This window comes from Nelumbo lutea, chromosome 7, assembly GCF_056320005.1.
Source record: "Nelumbo lutea isolate HS-2025 chromosome 7, American lotus-T2T, whole genome shotgun sequence".
NCBI lineage: Eukaryota > Viridiplantae > Streptophyta > Magnoliopsida > Proteales > Nelumbonaceae > Nelumbo > Nelumbo lutea.
Window position 1 is genome coordinate 1,752,745 of NC_142690.1, and position 20,650 is coordinate 1,773,394.

General features: G+C 36.1%; 2 protein-coding genes and 1 long non-coding RNA gene across 6 annotated transcripts in view; all 3 read left to right on the forward strand.

Annotated features, from left to right (window-relative positions):
- The window catches only part of LOC148844565 (Cleavage and polyadenylation specificity factor (CPSF) A subunit protein), a 59,149-nt gene extending 50,621 nt beyond the window's left edge, over nucleotides 1-8,528 (forward strand). For 3 of the 4 annotated variants that reach the window (XM_088953063.1, XM_088953064.1, XM_088953066.1), the window contains 4 exons: nucleotides 1,539-1,615; nucleotides 4,562-4,701; nucleotides 7,090-7,198; nucleotides 7,935-8,528. In XM_088953063.1, the coding sequence (XP_088809189.1) occupies nucleotides 1,539-1,615; nucleotides 4,562-4,701; nucleotides 7,090-7,198; nucleotides 7,935-8,132 (524 nt within the window). In that variant the 3' untranslated portion in view covers nucleotides 8,133-8,528. Of the gene's footprint in view, nucleotides 1-1,538; nucleotides 1,616-4,090; nucleotides 4,481-4,561; nucleotides 4,702-7,089; nucleotides 7,199-7,934 lie in introns of those variants that run through there. The other variant, XM_088953065.1, reaches the window with a different exon arrangement.
- A 4,499-nt stretch (nucleotides 8,529-13,027) lies between these two features.
- LOC148844566 (strigolactone esterase D14-like) lies at nucleotides 13,028-14,408 on the forward strand. Its single transcript, XM_088955249.1, has 2 exons — nucleotides 13,028-13,501; nucleotides 13,590-14,408. Exons 1-2 carry the CDS (start codon nucleotides 13,116-13,118, stop codon nucleotides 14,026-14,028), a joined length of 825 nt encoding a protein of 274 aa, XP_088811375.1. The 5' UTR covers nucleotides 13,028-13,115; the 3' UTR covers nucleotides 14,029-14,408.
- Nucleotides 14,409-19,213: 4,805 nt separating this feature from the next.
- LOC148844567 (uncharacterized) lies at nucleotides 19,214-20,468 on the forward strand. The gene is made up of 2 exons (XR_016101769.1): nucleotides 19,214-19,599; nucleotides 19,721-20,468. It is a non-coding gene; the product is annotated as an uncharacterized LOC148844567 (long non-coding RNA).
- Nucleotides 20,469-20,650: the final 182 nt, after the last annotated feature.

The window sequence follows — 20,650 nt, forward strand, 5'->3', positions numbered from 1 at the left end:
ATTCCACAAAACTTGTATTCTTAAGAAAAGAAAGTGGTGTCGGAAAAGCGAAAGAACTTCAGTGTCCACCAAACCAGTGCATTCTGTGTCTGGTCATATGTAACAAAATGCAATGGTTTTGGAGAGGACAAGGTTTGAGTCTGAGAGTGGCCACTTTGTGCAGAAATCCTAAAGGTTAGGTCCATATCTAGTTGACACCTACCAAGACCTGGGACAGCATTGTTCAGTGGCCCTTTTACATAATTTAGATGCATTGGTTTTGGATAAATGTCTCTTTTTCACACTTCTGGACCCAGAAACTGGATAGTTGGGTCTAATTAGGTTTAGTGGTTCCATTAGAGCAGAGATTGTGAAATTACTATTGGATTTCTGACTGTGTTTCCACTTGAATTTGAATACGTTGAGGTTGTTTTCAAAATATTTCCTTACTATTGCTTATCATAAACCATTGCAAAGTCTAAAATTGTATCTCTTGTTTCATTCCTCTCCCCAAACCCAAATCCTCAAGGGCTAGCCCTGTCCTTGCAATATACAGGGAAACTACAAAAGAGCCAAAAGAAAGCAATGAAAACTATAAGAGTAGTATCTCTGTCCTTGCAATACAAAATAATCTCCAAGGTCCACATCCAGCCACAAAAATTAGCAAACTTTGAATGACAAGAAGTATCTTTGAGACAACACCTGAACCTCCTGCAAGCAAGGTTCAAAATATCTTGGGACTTCTCGGTATGCCCCTACAGAGGGTGTATCAGGGTTTTGATCGGTTCAGGGGGTGGATGGACCGACCTTAAACCAGCCCCTCTGAACCGGATTTGAAAAAAAAAACTAAAAAAAAACTACCGATACGCCTCTACCAGCATATCAACTGCTTTTCTCCTTCCACCTCTCCTTTGATCTATCATACTTTTAATTAATATGCTATGATACATCATTAGACTTATTTGAAAAAAAATTTCCAAACACCTTTGGTGATTTACCTGGGATAACAGTTGATTTCTCATTTCATCCTATGCCACATCAAATTCATTCGAACTTGTTCTACATTGATAGAATTATTTGTTAAGGATGGGAAAAATTCCATTATGCTTTTTGGTGGTTTATAATTACTTTTGTTTTTGAAAAAAAAAAGAATCTGAAACAGGTTGAACAGGTAAATTGAGCTTCATAATTTATTTGGCCTAGTAAAGTACATAGCATTCCCTACTTAGGTCAACTGGCAATCCATTGTGCACTTTTCCTTTCATATTCTGTCCTTCCTTTGCTACAACATGTAACCGTTGTTTTTGTAATACAGGTTTTTCACTCTTTTCATGCATTTATTTATTTTCTGATTTTGAGTTTTCTCTATTTTAATCAGTATCTTGACTCTGGGTTTGAGTTACATTGAATTGGATGGTTGGTGTTTCTGATGTCAAATTAATAAATTTTCCTTCCCATGCCTTTCAGATCCTCATTATCTTGAATATTTTAGTTGATTATGTGTTATAGGTTTGCTTGAATATTTATGTTCTCTTTTATTTCCTTTTATTTTGTCTCAGATAATGCAAGCCCAGAATGCAATTTAAACTTAAGTGGTTCATATTACATAGGAGAGATAGCCATGAGCATCAGAAAAGTGAGTCCTTTTTACTATTGTTTTTAGTTCTGAAAGGCATTTGTTAAATTTGTGGCATTTTTTGGATTCTATTTTATATAAGAAGTGTCCCCTCATGAAAAATTCTTGTGATTGAGGCACTGGTACACCTTATTTTTTATGAAGGGGCACACCCTTATTTCTCCTGAACAGACAAATTATAGATCATGTATTAATAGCTATGAAATGTTTAATTCTATGAGGAAAAAGAAAGCGGGTGAGGAGTCATGGCTTACAAAATTGATATGGAAAAGGCTTGTGATAGCCTAGAATGGAAATCTATAGATGAAGTTTTATGAAATTTCAGCTTCCATGAAAAGTGTATAAAATGGACGATGTAGTGCATAATGATAGTGTCATTTTGAATCCTCATAAGTTGGCAATGGCTATTAACGGGATGGTTAAAAAATGAAAAGAAGGCTGCCTGGATTTACCGAGATTTGGTAAAGAAGATCAAGTGGAATCTAAAGAGGTGTATCAGTGGGTTCCAAGGGCTGCTAACGGGCTGACACATTCTCTAGCAAGGCAAGGGGTTGTAAGGGAGCAATATTTTGGGCTCAACTATCTTAAGGAGCAAGTGTTTCACCTATTCCTGTGGGCAAGGGGTGGTTAGAGAGTGATTGCCTTGGGCTCAATTATTTTAACTAATTTTTAGGGGTACTCATACCTCGGTTGTAATTCACTGTATATTCTTGTTTATATTAATGAAATGATTCCTGTTATCTATCCAAAAAAGAGAGGATTTCAGGGCATGCATATGTTAACTGAGAACACTCAAAGCATATGCAAATATTTGGTGGAGTCATAGAGAGGTACAACAACTACCCAACAAGTCTTTGGAACCGTCTCACATCCACCATTGTATTTCCTGCACCATCTCCTAGCCTGTGATTAGGTTCAGTAGGAGCGTTGGTGGGTTTGCACCGAAGTTTACCTGCATCTTGTAAGAGATCTAGGATATACTTCCACTGGGAAATGAAGGTGCCCTTGTTGGACCTAGCTACTACATTCCCTAAGAAATATTTAAGGGGACCTAAATGTTTAACATCAGGTTATGAAGCAAGGAATTGTTTCAACTTTTGTATCTTTGTCTCCCATTTACCTTTGATAACAATATCAATATATCATCCACATACACAATAAGAGAACAAGTTTCTTGTCTTCCCTCTTTGCAAACATTGTATGGTTTGATTGGCACTGTTTAAACCCCATCTTCTGAACAGCTTTGTTGAATCAACCAAACCAAGCCCTTGGTGACTACTTCAGCCCATATGAAGACTTTCTAAGACAATACACCTTCCTCTCACTTCTCATGAAAACCTAAAGGCTGAATCATATATACTTCTTCCAATTATACATGTGTTGGTCCTAGCCTTTGGGCAGTGCGAACCTAGGTTGAGCCCGACTCGCCTTATTCCAACCCATGCCTGGACCTATTATATACATGTATATATGTATATATAGACACATATTTGCATGCATACATGCATTTGTGCATGATTTTTTTAATAAGCCATACATATTTTCATTTATGCATACATGTATATCAATTTTTTGTGGGCTGATTGACTAACCTGAGCCAAGGTCAGTCTCAAGCCCAACCCGAGTGGCGAGTGCATCAAATATTAGTGTGGGATGGGCTCGGGTTGGATAGTTTGGGCTTGACCTTGGGCTCGGGCCTTAAGCTCAATTCTTAGGGTTGGGCTAAAACCCTGCCCAGCCGGCCCCTACCAATTAACCAGATGGTTTCTGTTTGAGTCCCCAGGGTCCTAAAAGAATTCCCATGTAATCTTCCCAACTTGTCCATATGGCTTGGATTTTAATTCATTTACACAAAGATTGGTTTAGTTTGCAACATTTAATGCAATTACATGGATCAACAAGTTTGGAAGGGGAATGCAGAAACATGCACATTAACTCGATGAAATTAGAAATTTTTGTAATACAGAGTAGAAATTAGATTGATCCCTCAAGAGTTGAGCTCAACTACAAATAGGTTAGTAAGACCGGTTTTTGGAAGGATTTTATGCATGCCTATTCGGTTTTTCTGGGCATGTGTTAGGCTGTTTATGTCTGCACAATTGTCACACATCCACCTAACATACCCTCATGTTGTTAAATTAACTTATACTTTCGGTTAAGATATTCAAAATGAAAAAGGAATAGGCTAAGCTGGTAGTTGGTGTCTTTTATCACATACTTCCTTGAGAGAAGAGTATGTGTCCCTCTTGTATATCTATTGTCTTTTGCATGGCGTCCTCCCATTTTACACATTATTAATTCAATGGTTGGTGTAAAGAAAAAGTTGAGCTATTGTTAAGTTTATTGCATGCCTAATATGTTTCCATTCTTGTTAAAAATGGTTATTCTACTAAATTATATTTTATATAATGCTTCTTATCCATGTTCTTCCATTCAAACAAATTTCATTATTGCAAATCAAATTTGGATTGACAGATTTCAGGGATTTGCATGGAAAGAAAAAGGAATAAGCTTGGCTGATAACGGGTGTCTTTTATCACATACTGCCTTGAGAGATGAATATGTGGTCCTTTTGTATAGCTACTGCCTTGTACATGGAGTCCTCCCTCCCATTTGCAGATACATTATTAATTCAATTGTTGGTTTAAAGGAAAAATTGAATTATTGTTAGAATTATTCCATTCCTAATTTGTGTTTTCATGTTTGTTGACAATGGTTACACTAGTATGTGATATTCTATACGTTGCTTATCCATGTTCTTCCATTCAAACAAACTTTATTGTGCAAATCAAATTTGTAGTGACAAGTTTTGTAGATTTGCATTTCTTGCAATTGTACAAATTTTTTGGACGCCTTTTTCTTTCTTGCTTATTGCACATCTTTCTGTAATGCCTCAAATAAGTTTGTGTTGCTTTTCTTTATTTTATCTTTTTAATGTTTTTGTAGGGGTCTTTTTCTTATAAAGTTCCAGCAGACGATGTAATGAAGGGTTGTGATGGTGCTGGGTCAATACTTAACTTGCCACACAACACTATTGTGGCTAGTACACTCTTAGGAAGTGTAATGATCTTCATTCCTATCTCAAGGTATGGAAATTAAACATTTTTTAGAACATTTTCATATCTATAGCATTTGGCAAGCAAATTATTTCTTGTATATGCAATTTTTATGAGGATTATCTATTTCTCATTTTCTTCTTTCTCTTGGGAAGGGATAAAGAGGGATGCAAATGGTATCCTTATGTCTGATTTGAATTTGAAATCAATCTAATTAAGGATGATCTGAATCCTATTCACTTATAATTGGATCAAATACAGATACATCCCTATCTAATTTGATATGGTCCTATTTAAATGAATATGCTCATATGCTCTTAAAACTTGTGCTGTACTATTAGTAAAAATGATTTGAATGTTGTTTTTTACTAAATACCATAGGTTCAAGTTTTATACAAGTTTTCAATTCATTTTTTTCATAGTATACAATATCAATGCCATTTTTAGTTCATTTTATTTTATACTAGTTGATGTGTACCAAGGGAAAACGACAGGATGACTAAAGTGTTCATCAAATATTGAGATTTTGTACTACATAAGAATTATAATGTATCCTGAATTTTTCTTGACCTGATCACTAAAGTTACTAAATCATTGTCATCATCATAGCTTTCAAGGTGCTGGGACGAGGCTAGGTGATAGGGGGTTCCTTGTTGCCTAGTCACCTAGGCGGTGTTTTTTTTTTTTTATTTTTAATAGAAACCATGGATCCTAGGGTAATTCCCTATGTTCCATAGCAAGCAGCAACCATCTTTCACTACTAATGGTCTATATTCTTTACAAAGAAATGTATAAACTTCATTTAAAAAATAGAAAATCAACATATTCATGAAAAGTGGAAGAAAAAGAAATTTCAGAAAATAAAGGAGCCTCTATTTTGGACTTAGGAAAAGAAGAAAAGAAAAGAAAGGATGAAGGAAGAAGAAGCTAATGTTAAAGCTTATACAAACATTCCACTATCAATCAAATGAAAAACCAAATCCCAGGCATGTACTCACTGAGTGATTTGGCCTATCCTTTGACTTATAGCATGTTTGAGTTTTTTTATAGGCCACAAGAAACTGTTATGACTATGTGAACTCATCTCTCCATATGTTAGACCACAACAGGATGTACTCATTGGATAATTTGGCTTTTCGTTTGACTTGTAGCATGTTGTGTTTTTAGAGGATTGCAAATAAGTGTTGTGACCATGTGAACACATCAAAACCAAATCACTTAGGCAAACACTCACCGGGCAATTTGGTTTTTCATTTGTTGATGGTATGTTGTGTTTTATTGGAGGGTCAAAAGAAAGTTTTGTGACCATGTGAATTCATTGCTCCACATGTTAAGCTATCTTTGTATTTTTTGATTGTCAAAGTAAGGTAGTGGACCCTAAAGGCATGGTTTTCAAGGTGTTGTAGTGAGGCTAAGTGGTGTTTTTTTCTTCTCCTTTTGAATAAAACTCATCTTTTATTATTAATTGTTGCCCAGTCGTGTAGGTGATGTGGCCTTTTTCTTTTTATAAAACCCTGATTCCTGGGGTAATTCCTTAGGCTCCATAGCAAGAAAAAACCATCTTTTGCTATTAATTGTCTATACTCTTCACAAAAAATGTATAAGCTTCATTTGAAACATAGAAAACCAACACATTCATGAAGAAAATGGAAGAAAGAAAAGAAATTTCAGAAAATAGAGGGGCTGAGCCTCTATTTTTGTCTTACGTAAAGAAGAGAAGGTGAAAGATGATGATGATGACGATAATAATCTATATGTGTTGATTGGGTAAAATTTATATGTGTTGATTGGGTAAAATTTTGAGTTCTTCCATGCTTATCTATTCAAGTTTTGAAGTCTTTGAGGGTTCAAGGCAGTATACATGTTGATTGAACCCTAACAAATGAGAAAGATAATAAAGAGAAACTAGTGTTTTAACTTAAACTGAATAATTTAGTTACAAATATAAAACTACCCAAAAGCACCGTGCATATGCATTGCCTGGGTGCCTGCCTAGGCGTCACCTTGACAACTATGGTCATCATTAAGCAAAGGTTAAGTCTATTTGAAGTCAGCTCTTGGAAGAGTCTAGGCACATGAACATGCTGCTTAAACAAAATAATGCTTCCTTCTTTACCTCTTAAATGATCAAATTATACATCCAAGAGCTTATTGTCTGAGGCTCTTGAATCATTTGTTTAATAATGGAACACTGTTTATGTTGATGTACTGTTTTGAAATGTGTTGTCACAATTTGTTTGGTTAAATAGCAGAACAAAAGGAGTTCCGTTTCACATTGGTTTGCCTCATTTGATGTGTGTAAAACATCTGTTGATGCTTTATTATTGCAATTCAGGCAAGCATGTTATCTTTATGTGTGACTTATGCTACTTTAGTTTGGGTTGTAGCAGATGTTTGATGAGTTTTATGAATTTGTAGGGAAGAACATGATCTCCTGGAAGCTGTGCAAGCTAGACTTGTGGTTCACCCACTAACTGCTCCTATCCTTGGCAATGACCATAATGAGTTTCGCGGGCGTGAATCATCGGTATGGGAACAATTTGACATTGAAGTGAAATCTGGTCATACCTCTATAAGTGTTTCTGATTAGGGTTTCATTTACTGAATACCTGGTGTAAGCTCTGTTCATGAGCTTCCCTACATGTCAGTACTCAACTGACATTGCAGATACTTTCAGCTACACATCAGCAATTGGAGCTGACTGCAAACAAATATTTCTCTAGGGCTTACCTCCTACTCTGAACTTCATTACTCAAGTATTATTTTGTTCTCTAGAAGTATGGTGTTCCGGTGTCTATGCAATGCCAGTACAGGCTCCAGGAATTGGGGTTCATAATGTCACTCTTTGGACAATGCTGAACCGTTTTATTTGTGAATGTGAAATATCTCTTAATTGTTCTCTTGCAATAGGTCATTTTAGTTCCTCAGAATTAGTTTTTGAAGTGGGTCTTCTGCACCAATGGTGCTGGAAAAGGAACCTGCATTATGGGCTTTTTTACACATAGTGGCAGCAGTGGCAAATTCACTATGGTTGATTATCTTTTGTTGACTTGTATTTTCCCACGGCAATTATGGGTATCCCGTTCCTAGTTTCATATTGTAACTTATATTTTCCATTGTTTGAAACATGTAAAATTGATGTGCAATTTTGTGAGTTAAATTAGTGGTTCTGACCTTTTTGTGTTGCAGTTAGTTAATTTATTTCTGCTAGTATTGATTTATTTTCCGTATTAAGAAGAGGCTAACCAATTATAGCTTGGCAGGCTGGCACACCTAAGATACTTGATGGGGACATGCTAGCTCAGTTCTTGGAGCTTACAAGTATGCAACAAGAGGCTGTATTAGCATTACCACTTGGCTTTACAAATGCAGGAACATCAAGGTCAAAGCCTCCTCGCTCACCTATCCCTGTTAATCAGGTTGTCCGATTGCTTGAACAAGTCCATTATGCCCTCAACTAAGCCCTTTTCTGAATCCGGTCATGCTTGCTTAAGTCAAAGCCATCAGTATGGTGTAAACTTCCAGCTTCAGGATCTATTTTGCATGAGCAAGGAAGTCCACCCGCCAGGCTCAATGTATGTATACAGGTGTTATAAACAAATTAGAGCTTCCAAAAATATTAGGACCCAAACCACTTGAACGGGGTCATGTTGGAATCAGGTTTCCTGCTTACTAGGCCAAAAGCATTGCAATTTTCATGCAGCTGCTGCACAGGGAAAGTGTTTCACTGATGATGGCAAATTACCATCACTTTGTATGTAACCAAATATCTAAATTATATATTGTATTAGGTGAAATTTTGTACCTACGGTATGATGGAAAATCAATGCGAATCTCAGCTTGCGCTTTGCGCTGAATTACACGTCTTGGAAAGTTTCTGACTGCTGAACTATAAGCAACAGCCATAAAGTATTCAAATTATGAAATTAAGCTTTAACCGTCGAGGGAAAAACGGACGGCTGGAGTGCACTTGTTCCAAGTTTTGGCTTTTTAGTTAATTTCTTCTTGGCTGGCTCAATTTTGTTTGCGTTTGATTTGGACAGACCCCATTATGATGCACATCGACTACGCACGCCACGTAATCAATTGTCAGAAAATTGTGTTCTCATAGATATAAGCTACACGACATATTTAGTGATGTATAGCTAGCATCTTTGAAATGATGTGCTCTGCTTTAAAAATGGGATGCGACCAGACCGGTTTCTTGTGCTAATCAGATGTCTAAAAATTGATTTCTGGTCCAGTATTTATAGCATGGAAATTAAGTCCATATAAATTCGTACTAACATGTTTTTTGAGGGCCCTTCTTACAAGACCGCCATAAATTGCAAATAAAGCCGGTGGTCTTACTTTGTACTAAAAGCTGGCGGTTACCCTGCGGCCGCCGGTATAGTTTGTATTAAAGCCGGTGGTTACCGTATGACTGCCGCTATAGTCGAATATATAGAAAACATCTTCGAAAAATTACAGAGTCCCAATGCAGATTTCTGAATTCCATTGCAGACCTATAAACATTCAAAATATCAAATATCTCTATTTTATACACCAATTCCTATCCATGAATTAGCATCAATTCCGGCTTAAAAATTCTGACCCTGGGCTGCACCATCATTCTCCCAAACATCTTTAGCAACACTTCTGAGTTCTGACATGATCGCTGGCATGGTTAACATAGAGGTGGCTAAACCAATTAAGCTTGTAGACATTTGGCCACCGGCTTTTTCTTCTAGTGACGTTTCACACTTTAAAGATCCCCTAGCTATATTTTGAAGTCTGTTTATCTTTGGGTTAGTTTAGACTTTTATAGGCCGCTAATATATCAATATATTAACATTACACTCTAAACTTATTTTTTAAACTGATATCAGTTAATATACATTGGAAAAGTCTTCTTCTTCTTTTTCTAATTATTATTATTATTATTATTACTTACTTACTTACTTATGTCTATAAGTAAGCATGTCAGATATCAATTTAACTTTATATGTGGGTATTAGTTTTTTGCTTCCTTGGCTATGATGTATTATTTAATATTTATACATACTAATTTGCAACGTTTAATGTTTAATGTATATTATATTTTATTTTGAATACATTATGCATAATAGTGGCTTGATATGCATTTTGCATAAAAATGCAATTTTTAATTATTGAAGTCTTTCACCATAAGAAAAAAAAATCCAAGTTGATTTGGGTCTGATATATTGATTGCAATGTATTACTTCACAAAATTAATGTTCTATTATATTTGTTTTTCTTGATGGTCTATACCTTATAAGTACCATGGCCAATTGAGCTGTAAATTTGTTGTTATGATATATTTATAAAATTTATGTGGGTTCTGATTTGTACAACTTAATTATTCTCTTGTATTCTTGATACATCTCTAAAAATTTCCTTCCTAGATTTTTTTTTTCCGGTACTTATCCATGCATGACAATTTATTGGAGGACACCGAGACCTTTGTTTTTTTTCTGCGGAACTGCCTCTTTCCACCAATTCTTTACATTTCATGCATGGACGATGGTACACATCATCCTAATATATTTGTAATATTACAAGTATGTATATACAATCATATATAAAGTTGATTCCAACTTCCCATAAAGCAAATTAAACCTTTATATGTTACTGGTTTGATAAAAAATACTGTATCACAATTTTGTTCTCACTACAGTATAACCGAACTTTCATCCTCTCGTTCACCAAATCTTCTGAGACGCTCAAGAGATTGATTAAGTATATATTTGCAATCGTGGGCATTTATTCACTAAATGTTTATATTTGATTTGTTTGTAAAATCGAAAAAAGTAATAATGAATTTGTTTATTGATATTTAGGTGCCATTAGGTACTACATCAGCAAAATAGTGAATAAATTAGTACTTTCCCCAACGATAGGTGTGCACATAAATCAATGCTTACTTTTGCAATTCTCTATGGGTACATATCCGCATAATGAGGGAAATGCTAAAGTAGTACTTATGTGGCAACGCTTATTCAGCGTTTGTTTGGCATCGATACCATTGCTCCAGAAAATGATGACACATCAACGCTACATTAGAAAAAACAGTGCTTCGGGAAACGCCAATATGTTTGGAACCATTTTTTCATAAAAACGATGCTTCGAGCCACGTCGAATTTGACGTTTTCTCATATTGCAGCTCGTTGCTGTTAATGAGGACATGATGTGACAGTGAAATGGACTTTCTATAATGAGTACCAATGTTGAAGACATATGGGGCACTAATACCAAATAGAAAGTGTTATTGTTGCTCCAGAAAACATCCTACTTGGCAGTAATGTTTCCAAACAGAAAAAAAGACATCGTTTTCTTAGAAAATGGTGCTTCCAACCCACACATCAGCAGCCGTATTGTATTTGCAACATCAATGCCAAACATATACTCAAAAACGCCCATGGTTCCAAACACCACCCAAGTTTATGTTTGGCATGGTTTTCGTTTATTAAATAAACATTGTACTTGATTTGTCTTCAAAACCAAGATACAAGATCTGATAATGTTTTGCCATAATTTATTGACAACTAGACGCCACTACGTGTCATTAGGCGCCATCTCAGCGAAACAGTAAATAAAACTTAAATATGATGTACAAACACTGATTTGGTGATGACATAACACTATCTATTTGATAAACGGAAGCTATACCAAATACCGCCTAAATATTTAACCTTAATTTCTTTCAGAGTAGAAAGACAATAAGAAGAAAGAAACAACAGATGATGGAAGATGATACATTACCAAAAGGTTAGGTATGGAGCAGTTAGAACTTAAAACATGCAATAAATAGAACGAAAAAGCTAGTTCACTTTTTTCTCTTTCAAGACTGTTACATGCATTGAAAGCCACAAAAAGCCTACCTCATAATCGACGAATATTAAATTCGTAAATGCTTGGCATCCGAGTAGTTGGAACTTAAAAACTTTGAAACATCAAATCGGAGAGTAGTTGGGTGAAAAGCCGAGAGTCGGTGCTTGAACTGCTTTCAACTCCAGTATTTTTTTGCCCAAATTTTCCTGTTTTGCCGTTTAAAAGATGTACTTGTTTCTTCTTTTTCATTAAATTTCATTCTTTTTATGTTACATACAATCAACTTTTCTTAATAATAGAAGCACCCAAGGGATCACCAAATGTTCATCTTCTTGTCTTCTAGCTGCTATAAGTTTATTATAGTGGCTGAACTTTTTATTTTTTTGTAGCTGAAGGTTTAAATTAATATGCAAAGAGGACAAAATGTTACATGCATTTGAACTTTCAGAATTGATAACCATTAAATTCATAAAGCTTACCACATTAAACTCTGGGACGGCAAATTGGTTGGGCTGCATTAGTGTGGCTTTTGATGCCCAAAAGTAAGGAAGTTAATGTGCCCAAAACCTGGATTATCAGAACAACTATATTGATGGAATAGCCGGACCAGCTGTTAACAATCTGGTATAGCAAGGTGGAGGTGGTTTGAGGAGCAAACCTGCAACCCAAAAAATAAATAAAGGATGAATGGAAAAATCTATAAAAAATATATGAATTAATTCTGGCCAGCAACCATAGTTGCTATATATGCCTATATTTTATTAAAAATGTATTAATTAGATGTTGAGTAATTCATATATATATATATGGAAAAATATAATGATAATAACTTTTCATAAAAAAACGCATAATACAAATGAATAAATATGGGAATGAATGCATTATTTTAACACTTGTGCATATATTACATTCAATAGAACTTAATACATGAAAATTGTGCTAAATTTTTCATTAATTCCATATGTTTTAAAAGATAGGTTGTTGAACAGATTCATTTGTTATTAATGCTTTTACAATTCCATATACGTTTGACCAAAATTTTATTTTATTTTTTTTTTAAAACTGAATTATACTTGGGCTTTTCCATATTGTGCTTTGGCCATACATCATCTATTTTGTTAACCAAACAAAACAACCTGCCAACCCATTTTCTCTAAGTCCATGTTTTTGAATTTTGATGCATGGTTTCAACATTTTAGAATGAGGTGGTGCACCAACCCAAAGGTTATTATGAAGATATGTTTAGGCAGTAGAGCTGTAGAAATAGATTTTCAATTATTTTATTGTTTAATATATAACTCACCATTTCCTTATAAGATATATTGATCCAACAGTGCAAATTAAGTTTTAAAAGGAAATTATAGCTAGCCTGATTACTATTATTTTTTTGAAGGTATAACAGCATGATTAGATTATCCCTAGATATGGCTTTATTCTTCCAACCAGAGAGAGAGAGAGGTCCACTTGATGTGAAGAGGCTAGGCTATACTCTATATAAAGGGCGTGACTTGCAGCACTACTCCTTGCACTGCAGTAGGACATGCATTTATACACTAGTAGTCTTTAATTAATACAATCCCATTTGCTATATATTATATATCGGTGAAATATATATGGATCTAGTAAATGGACATGGAAGGCTTGTGCAAGCTCTGAACGCCAGAGTGTATGGCAATGGTACTGAAACCCTAGTTCTCTCTCATGGGTTTGGTTCAGACCAGACTGTATGGCACTATATCCTCCCTTGCCTCGCTTTCTACTTCAAAGTAGTCGTCTTTGATCTGGTTTTCGCAGGAAACGTCAATCCTGCTCTCTACAATCCCTCAAAGTATTCAAGCTACGTCTCGTATGCACAAGATCTTCAGTCCCTTCTTGATGAGCTCAAGGTGACCAAGTCTATCTACTTGGGTCACTCCATGTCTGCCATGATTGGATGCATAGCCGCAACCCAGAGACCAGACCTCTTCAAACAGCTAATCTTGCTTGGTGCCTCTCCAAGGTCTCGCTCTCTCTCTCGCTCTCTCTAGATTTTGCATTAATTGATAGCTTGAATATATGGATCGACTGTAACGTGTTTTTCTGTGCAGGTACCTCAACGCAGAAGGATACTATGGGGGCTTTGAAAGATCGGATGTTGAGACAGTTTTCCAAGCCATAAGACAGAATTTCTCAGGCTGGGTTTCAAATTTTGCTCCAAAGGCTATTGGGGTGAATGACGTGGCTGCTATAAAAGAGTTCGAACGCAGTTTGAGAAGAATGAAACCAGATATTGCTCTTGACGTTGCCAAAACTGTATTCCTCAGTGACTACAGGGAGGTGCTGAAACAAGTTAGGGTGCCTTGCATCATCATCCAAGCTGAAAGAGACTTTGTGGTTCCAAAATCTGTTGCATTTTTCCTGGAAACGATGATTGTTGGAGGTTACACCAAGGTTGAGATTTTGGAAACACAAGGTCATTTCCCTCATCTAACAGCTTTTCCTTTGCTGTTAGGTGTGTTAAAGAAAGTGCTTCAAATTGATAACTAGTGGCGTGATAAGGGAAACTCATCCATTATTGATTTATTAATTAATTAATTAATTAATTAATTAACCAGTACTGTAGAAATTAATGCATGCAGCTTATATACTTTTATTGAGAAGGGTGATTCAGATTGGTGTCTACAACTCTAGATATATAGATATCTGTATGGTGTTCTATAAACTAAGTATATATGCCTTCTAGTTTCTTCTTCTTTGTTGGGTCTTCTAATCAAAATCTAAGCTATGTATGTTCAGTTGGCTATATATTAAGAAGTATCTTCAGCTATATATTTTGATTCATCTGTGTTTGTAGTGTTTATGTTTATGTAATAATATATGGCTGTTTACATTCTACATTAATAAATTTAAATATTTGTTATAATGTAGCAACAGCTGCACTGTAAAATTCTTCAAATAGTCAGAACATTATACGTTTTGAAAATTTAATTATCAGATATATTGTTAGAACTGATGATAATTACATGTTGAATCTAATTGGTCTTATAGTTGAATTCAAGCCAAATAGGGAACACACTCAGTGGATAAAGGTCCTAAATTCTAATGAATACGAATGATACGGTGGCTCATATACATTTTTGCACATTCTTATTGGACTAAAAAACAAAGAAATGACAGTGACGATATCCCAAATGTTCGTTCTTATATTGCCAATTGATGCCTTTAAAAGCTTAATAGCTACCAAATGCTCGTTCTAAAAACAAAGCTTATTAAAAACAGTCATGTTCTAAAAACATGGGATTAGGGCCTTACTAAACCTGGGCCCATCTTATTATAGGCTGATAGTTGCAACCTGAGGCCCAGCCCAGCAATAATAAAAACAGTCCAGATGCATAAAAGAAAGGGAAAATTTTCGATGAGTATCTTGTATTTTGGCTTGAGTAATAATTTGGTTTCCAAACTTTAAAATGCGACAATTTAGTACTTGCCATTAATAGACCGTTAGTTATGTATATGAAGTGACTTCATGTGCGATTTAAGACTTTTGAAAATGTCAAATTTACCCTTAAAAATAAAATACACTGTTCATTATTTTCTTCTTTAAGAAGATGAAACTGAGCCCAAACTCTCCATCACAAACACCAAAACCCTTGCAACAGGGCCCAAGCTCTCTGTCACAAACACTTGCAACGACTTTGCCTTTCTCACAAAGTTGTTGCAAGTCTTCAAATAATAGAAAATTCCAGGTTTTATGCAATTTATTTTTATTTTTTTTTTAACTTAACACAATAATATTTTATTCCTATAGGTAAAAGAGAGAAGAATTGGAAGCTTTGTCTTGATACTTGAGAGAGAGAGAGAGAGAGAGAGAAATCAGTGGTGGTGGTTGGAGACTTTTCTCTTTTTCGGTTTTTCGGATAAGATAATTATAATAGTTAAATGAAAACTTTTCTCCCAGAAATTGCTTTGGTTTTGTTCCAAAGATGACAGAATATTCAGAGGAGAAGAAAGACATAAGTATTATCACAGGAATGAAAAATTTGATGGTTGGTTCTGATTTTAACGAATGGTTGATAAAGAAAAATAGATGACACTTGAAGAGCATTTATATCTTTTCACATGCCACTTAACGGCTGATTAACAATAGATACTAGAATGTCACATTTCAAAAGTTTGAATACTAGATTAATTGTTGCATTTTAAAATTCGGGGACCAAATTATCACTCGAACCAAATTTGGGAACATAATTTAAGAAGGGTTTGAGCATGAAGCTACATACAGCTGAGCCATACTCTTTAATTACAGTCGTATGATTAAAGAATTTGATAAAATATGTAGATCCTTTACCATAAAAAAATGAAGAAAAAGATAAAGAATGATAGTCTTTTCTTTACATGATAATACTCTTTTTTCTTAATAATTTTTTAATGCGAGGAGGGGTTCTTTAGTTTATATAACAACACCACAAAACACAACCCCAAAATCAATGACTTCTGATGTGGTTCAAAAGTAATACATTGTGATATTTTGAACATTGCTCAATGCTCAGCTTAATGAATACAATGCAAAAAGTAGTGTTGTGACGGAAAATGACAATATACTACAAAAAGTAGCAAGTACTATTGTGAGTCGGGATTCACTGCCAATAAAAAAGCGTGTCAATATGCTGACAGCACAGCATCCAACCGTCCAAATCTCACGTGTCTGCATCTTGTCATTTGTGGGTGATATTCCAAGTGCACGGTCAGATGTGCTGTAAGGGTTAACACGCTTTTTTACTGGCGATAAATATTATTATTAACCCGAAATTAAAAATGCTAGTTATACATCTTTTTAGAACTCGCATATATTTTGGTTTAGGTATGTGATATGAAATGAGCTGCAAGCCACACAACACTCCCACCCTTCACCCTTTGTATTAGCATGTCTTCTACTTTATGACCCAAGTGAGCGCCTGACGTTTCTTTCTTCTAGTGTGAAAACTTATTTCAAACCGTTGATGATTAGGACGGTCGGACAGTTCGGTAGGGCTGACTACTATTTGTTTAAAATCGAAAAATCAAATTAAAAATTTCAGTTTCAGTTTTTTAGGTTTTTGATTTTAGAATTAGAAATTCAGTTGACATAAACAAATGAACTTTCTATTATTATTTGTAATATATATTATATGTTTTTATTTTTTTAGTTTGATTTTTAAAATTTTGGTTTATTTGGTTCGAAAATCATTCAGGTGTCCGATACCATTTTACCTTAAATCCAGTCTTATGACAAAAAATATTGACTTGGTCAGTGATTCATTAAAAATGTCCGATTCCAATTTTCTTTTGTTTCAATTGTTTTTTCATTTCTTTTTTAAATTGTGACGATCCATCTGTTTAGACCAAATGATCGAATTGCTAACTTGAAAACCGATGACCAAAACGATTTCAATTCTGGATTATCGATAATGATAATAGTAATAATAATAGTAATAGGACTTTGCTTACAAGCTTAACATTGCTTTCATTGATTAAACCAGTAACCCATGTGCCAGAAAGGCAATTCAGGAGGGAACTCGGCTTCAGTCAGTGCAAGGCCCGTTCGAACAGCCTTTAGGGCCTTGCATTGGAATATCTCCCGACGAAATAAGATGCATAGGTGCGGAGATATTCCCAGCGTAAGGGCGAAAAGGCTGTTCGAACGAACGTTGCACTGAATAAAGCCGATCTCGGAGGGAGGATAGGTGTGGTTAATGAAGCAGTAGGCATATTCACTATTACTTACCAAACAGTAGGCATGCAGCAAGGGAGATTCTTCTTTTGTGGCGATTGAAGGTGATTCCAAAATACCCATTTATCAGTCTTAATCGAATGATTGAAGGCCCATGTGGAGAATCCAAAGCATATTCACTATTACTAATAAACTGAATTAATAATGACTTTGTATTATATGAAATTTGAATCTATCACACTTTAATTAGTAAAAAAACTCAACATTCAAATCATCTTTATTCAATCTAATTAAATTACAGTGGATTCATATTTGATCCAATTATCAAGACTCCAAATCTCTGCTATCCACACAGCCACACACTCTACCGGCATGACATTACAATGATAAACATTGATGTCTCCATGAATAATGACAAGTGGGGACATGTTGCTACTGTATGACTGTATTGTCTTGTAGGGAGTTGTCAGCAGAATCTTTTAAGGGGGCGTTTTTTTTTTTAGATTTTGAGAGGGGAAAAATTGGTCAATGAAATTTTGGTTCCCATTAATGATTATACTTATTCCAATAATTATACTTGAATTCAAGTATAATTACATAAATACTGAGATTTTTATTTCACAAATGGTATGAACATTCTACTTTCTTTCTGATCTGACTTTCAGGCCTGATATTGTTGATGAACTCCCATTGTGACGATCCATTAGTGTGAAACAATGTCTATGGCCGGCCAAACAAAATATTATTAAAATATTATATGTGACAAATAAAATGATGACTTTGATATCGTATTTCATGAATAAAACGAGTTGATTTTTTTTTTATCAAATTTGAATCTACGATTATAATAATTTAGTGAAAGATTAAAACATTGATGATGCGTATCCATATGACCGATACTTCTTTTTTTTCTTTTACTTTTTCTATTTTATGATGATTCTTCTAAAACTCTCGTTTTTTTTTTTTGGTGTATATCCACATGTTTAGAGGTGTGTTAATGTATAAATATATCCATATTCGTATCGATATTTTAATCCTTAAATTTAATAAAAATACAATATTTTGATATATATTTGATGGAGGGTGATTTGGCCCGACCTTGTAGTTCAGGTACACGTGGGCGTGACCTTACTCAAACAATGACTCAGTATGACAGTGCAACGAACGTGAGCACAACTCGGAGGGAAAATCCTGCCGAATTCAGCATAGCAACTCGGTAGGCAAACTACTTGTCGAAAGCCGCCTTGCCCGCACCTCCTCCTCGGGGTTAAGGCACTTCAGGGGGTCCCGAGTTTGGGGCACCCTAACCCCTTTTGAGGCCCGAGCTCCTCCCAATGGAGCTAGGGCCACTCCCAAGCAAGAATGCACTGATTCTTCTCCGGACGCCCTGAGGCACAAAGACCTCGGGTCGGCTAGCTCGGCATAACCGACTATAGGCAGCCCGTCACTCAAAGGACAACCCAGTTCACGGTAATTCGCAGGAGAACAGTTCGGTATACCATAGGAGGGCTTCCTGCCCGACCGCCGTACCCGACAAACCTGTGGACAACAGGCATGTCCCCCTCGCCACCCCTGCCACCTTTAGAAAGGCGTCCCACACCTGACAGGCACGTACCCTGCACGACGGCCCCGCGCATGCCACCTCAGCCCTGCCTGTAACGGATGCGGCAGACTGACAGTGGCGGTTATACCTGCCCTGTCAGAGGTCAGAGGGCCTAAAGCAACGGAATTCAGTTATATGGGGCTTATTCTCAAGGAATAAGGTATCTTCGAATCACCTGTGTAACATGCACTCTTAGCCGTCGTTCTCCTTTCACTTCTTGTACTCAATACTAACTTAAGCATCGGAGCGTTCCCGCCAGGAAACCCCCCGGGAGTTCTTCCTCTTTCCTCTCGTCTCAGGTACCTCTCAAGAACCACGCGAATACAAGATAGAAGTGACTGGATTGTGCTACATCAATATTATATAATCGAATCGTGCTGCACCAATATATAAATATATGCAGCATGCATGGTGTGCTCCACAAACAAACACCGCAAGATATACTACATAATACAGCAGTTGTAGTTGTGCACACATGACCTCTGCTCTCTCCCTTTCATCACTGGCCCAAATGGTGACCGCGCACCAACTCTGACCGTGACCGGATCTCCCACTAAACAACGAAATTAAAATTCATTCACCAGTTGATTTGTGATTTGTGAAGGAATCCATTTTATTTATAAACATGCATGTATATGCCCTTCTCAAGTCCCAATAACTGAGAAATATACAGCAAGCCCTAGCACAGTTATATATTGTGCACTCATCACTCCTCTCTCTCTCTACTTTCATCAATAATGGCACAATTGGTGATCACCAAGAACTCCTCTCAAATGCTACTCCACTTGACGAAGCGGACAGCTACGTAAGTAATTCATTTGGGTTTCCTAAAACCGTTCTCTTCTTTTATTTATTTTAAGTGATTTTTCTAGTTAATGTGTGCCATATATTTCAATCTCACTAAATTGTTTTCGTTGATTTCACAGAGGAATTGACATCTGGAAACCCAGAAGCAGAAGCGGAAGCGGAAGCCCTCCTTCTGAGATCAATGTTATTTATTTCAAGGCAGCTGCGCTTCAGAAATCGTCGACAACTCTTGCAAGCTCGCCTTCTCGGAGCAATATGAGTGTTCCAGAGCAGCCCAAATCCATAATTTACTATCTTCAGGCTGATCTTCTTCTCAACGAGGCACAGAAACCGTCGAAAAATAGAGGCTCCACTCCTCAGACCGACGCTAATCCCAAAAGTACTACCAAACCCAAGAATTCGCCAACTAGAGAAATTGGCAGTAAAGAGTCTCATCAGCAGATCGACATGGTTCCCAAGGATACACCAACGCAGAGATAAGCCCTTCCTCTGATAATATCCTCACACCAGCTAGCTAGCGATAAAGTCGATGCTTCCAACTTAGTTAACATGCATCCATGCATCTAGGGCGAAGGGAATTTGTCTGATCAGACCACCGATTTCCCATTACAAATGCAGTTAGAGAGAAGAGATGCATATGAGAGATCTCATTCTCATCTACTACGTATCTCTTGCTTAATTATATTATCTAGCTTAATTTCCGTCTACTTATTTGGTGCTTTACCTCTTCAACTTAATTTCCACTATCTGTATTAAGACAACTCTGCTTCTGGGCTGTAGCTAGCTAGATACTGTGTTTGTGTGTCTGTATTTGTTAGTTGTTACTGCATGCATGCAGGCTTAATTAATTACTGTTATATAAAGAAATTAAGCGCCATCTCTTTTACTATGCATGGGCCCCTCTCCTACGGCAAAAGATGCACCCAGCCCAACTGGGAGCTGGCCCAAGCTCACACTATTCTTAACAATAACAATATTTCCTTAGGGAATAGTAATTAGTAACACTTACCACACGAATTTTGTTTTGCAAAACAGACCTCCTAAATTTC

Coding starts and splice junctions, on each gene's coding strand:
- LOC148844566 (XM_088955249.1), top strand. CDS start 13,116: ATGGATCTAGTAAATGGACATGGAAGGCTTGTGCAAGCTCTGAACGCC. Junction 13,502..13,589: donor TTGCTTGGTGCCTCTCCAAG/GTCTCGCTCTCT, acceptor TTTTCTGTGCAG/GTACCTCAACGCAGAAGGAT.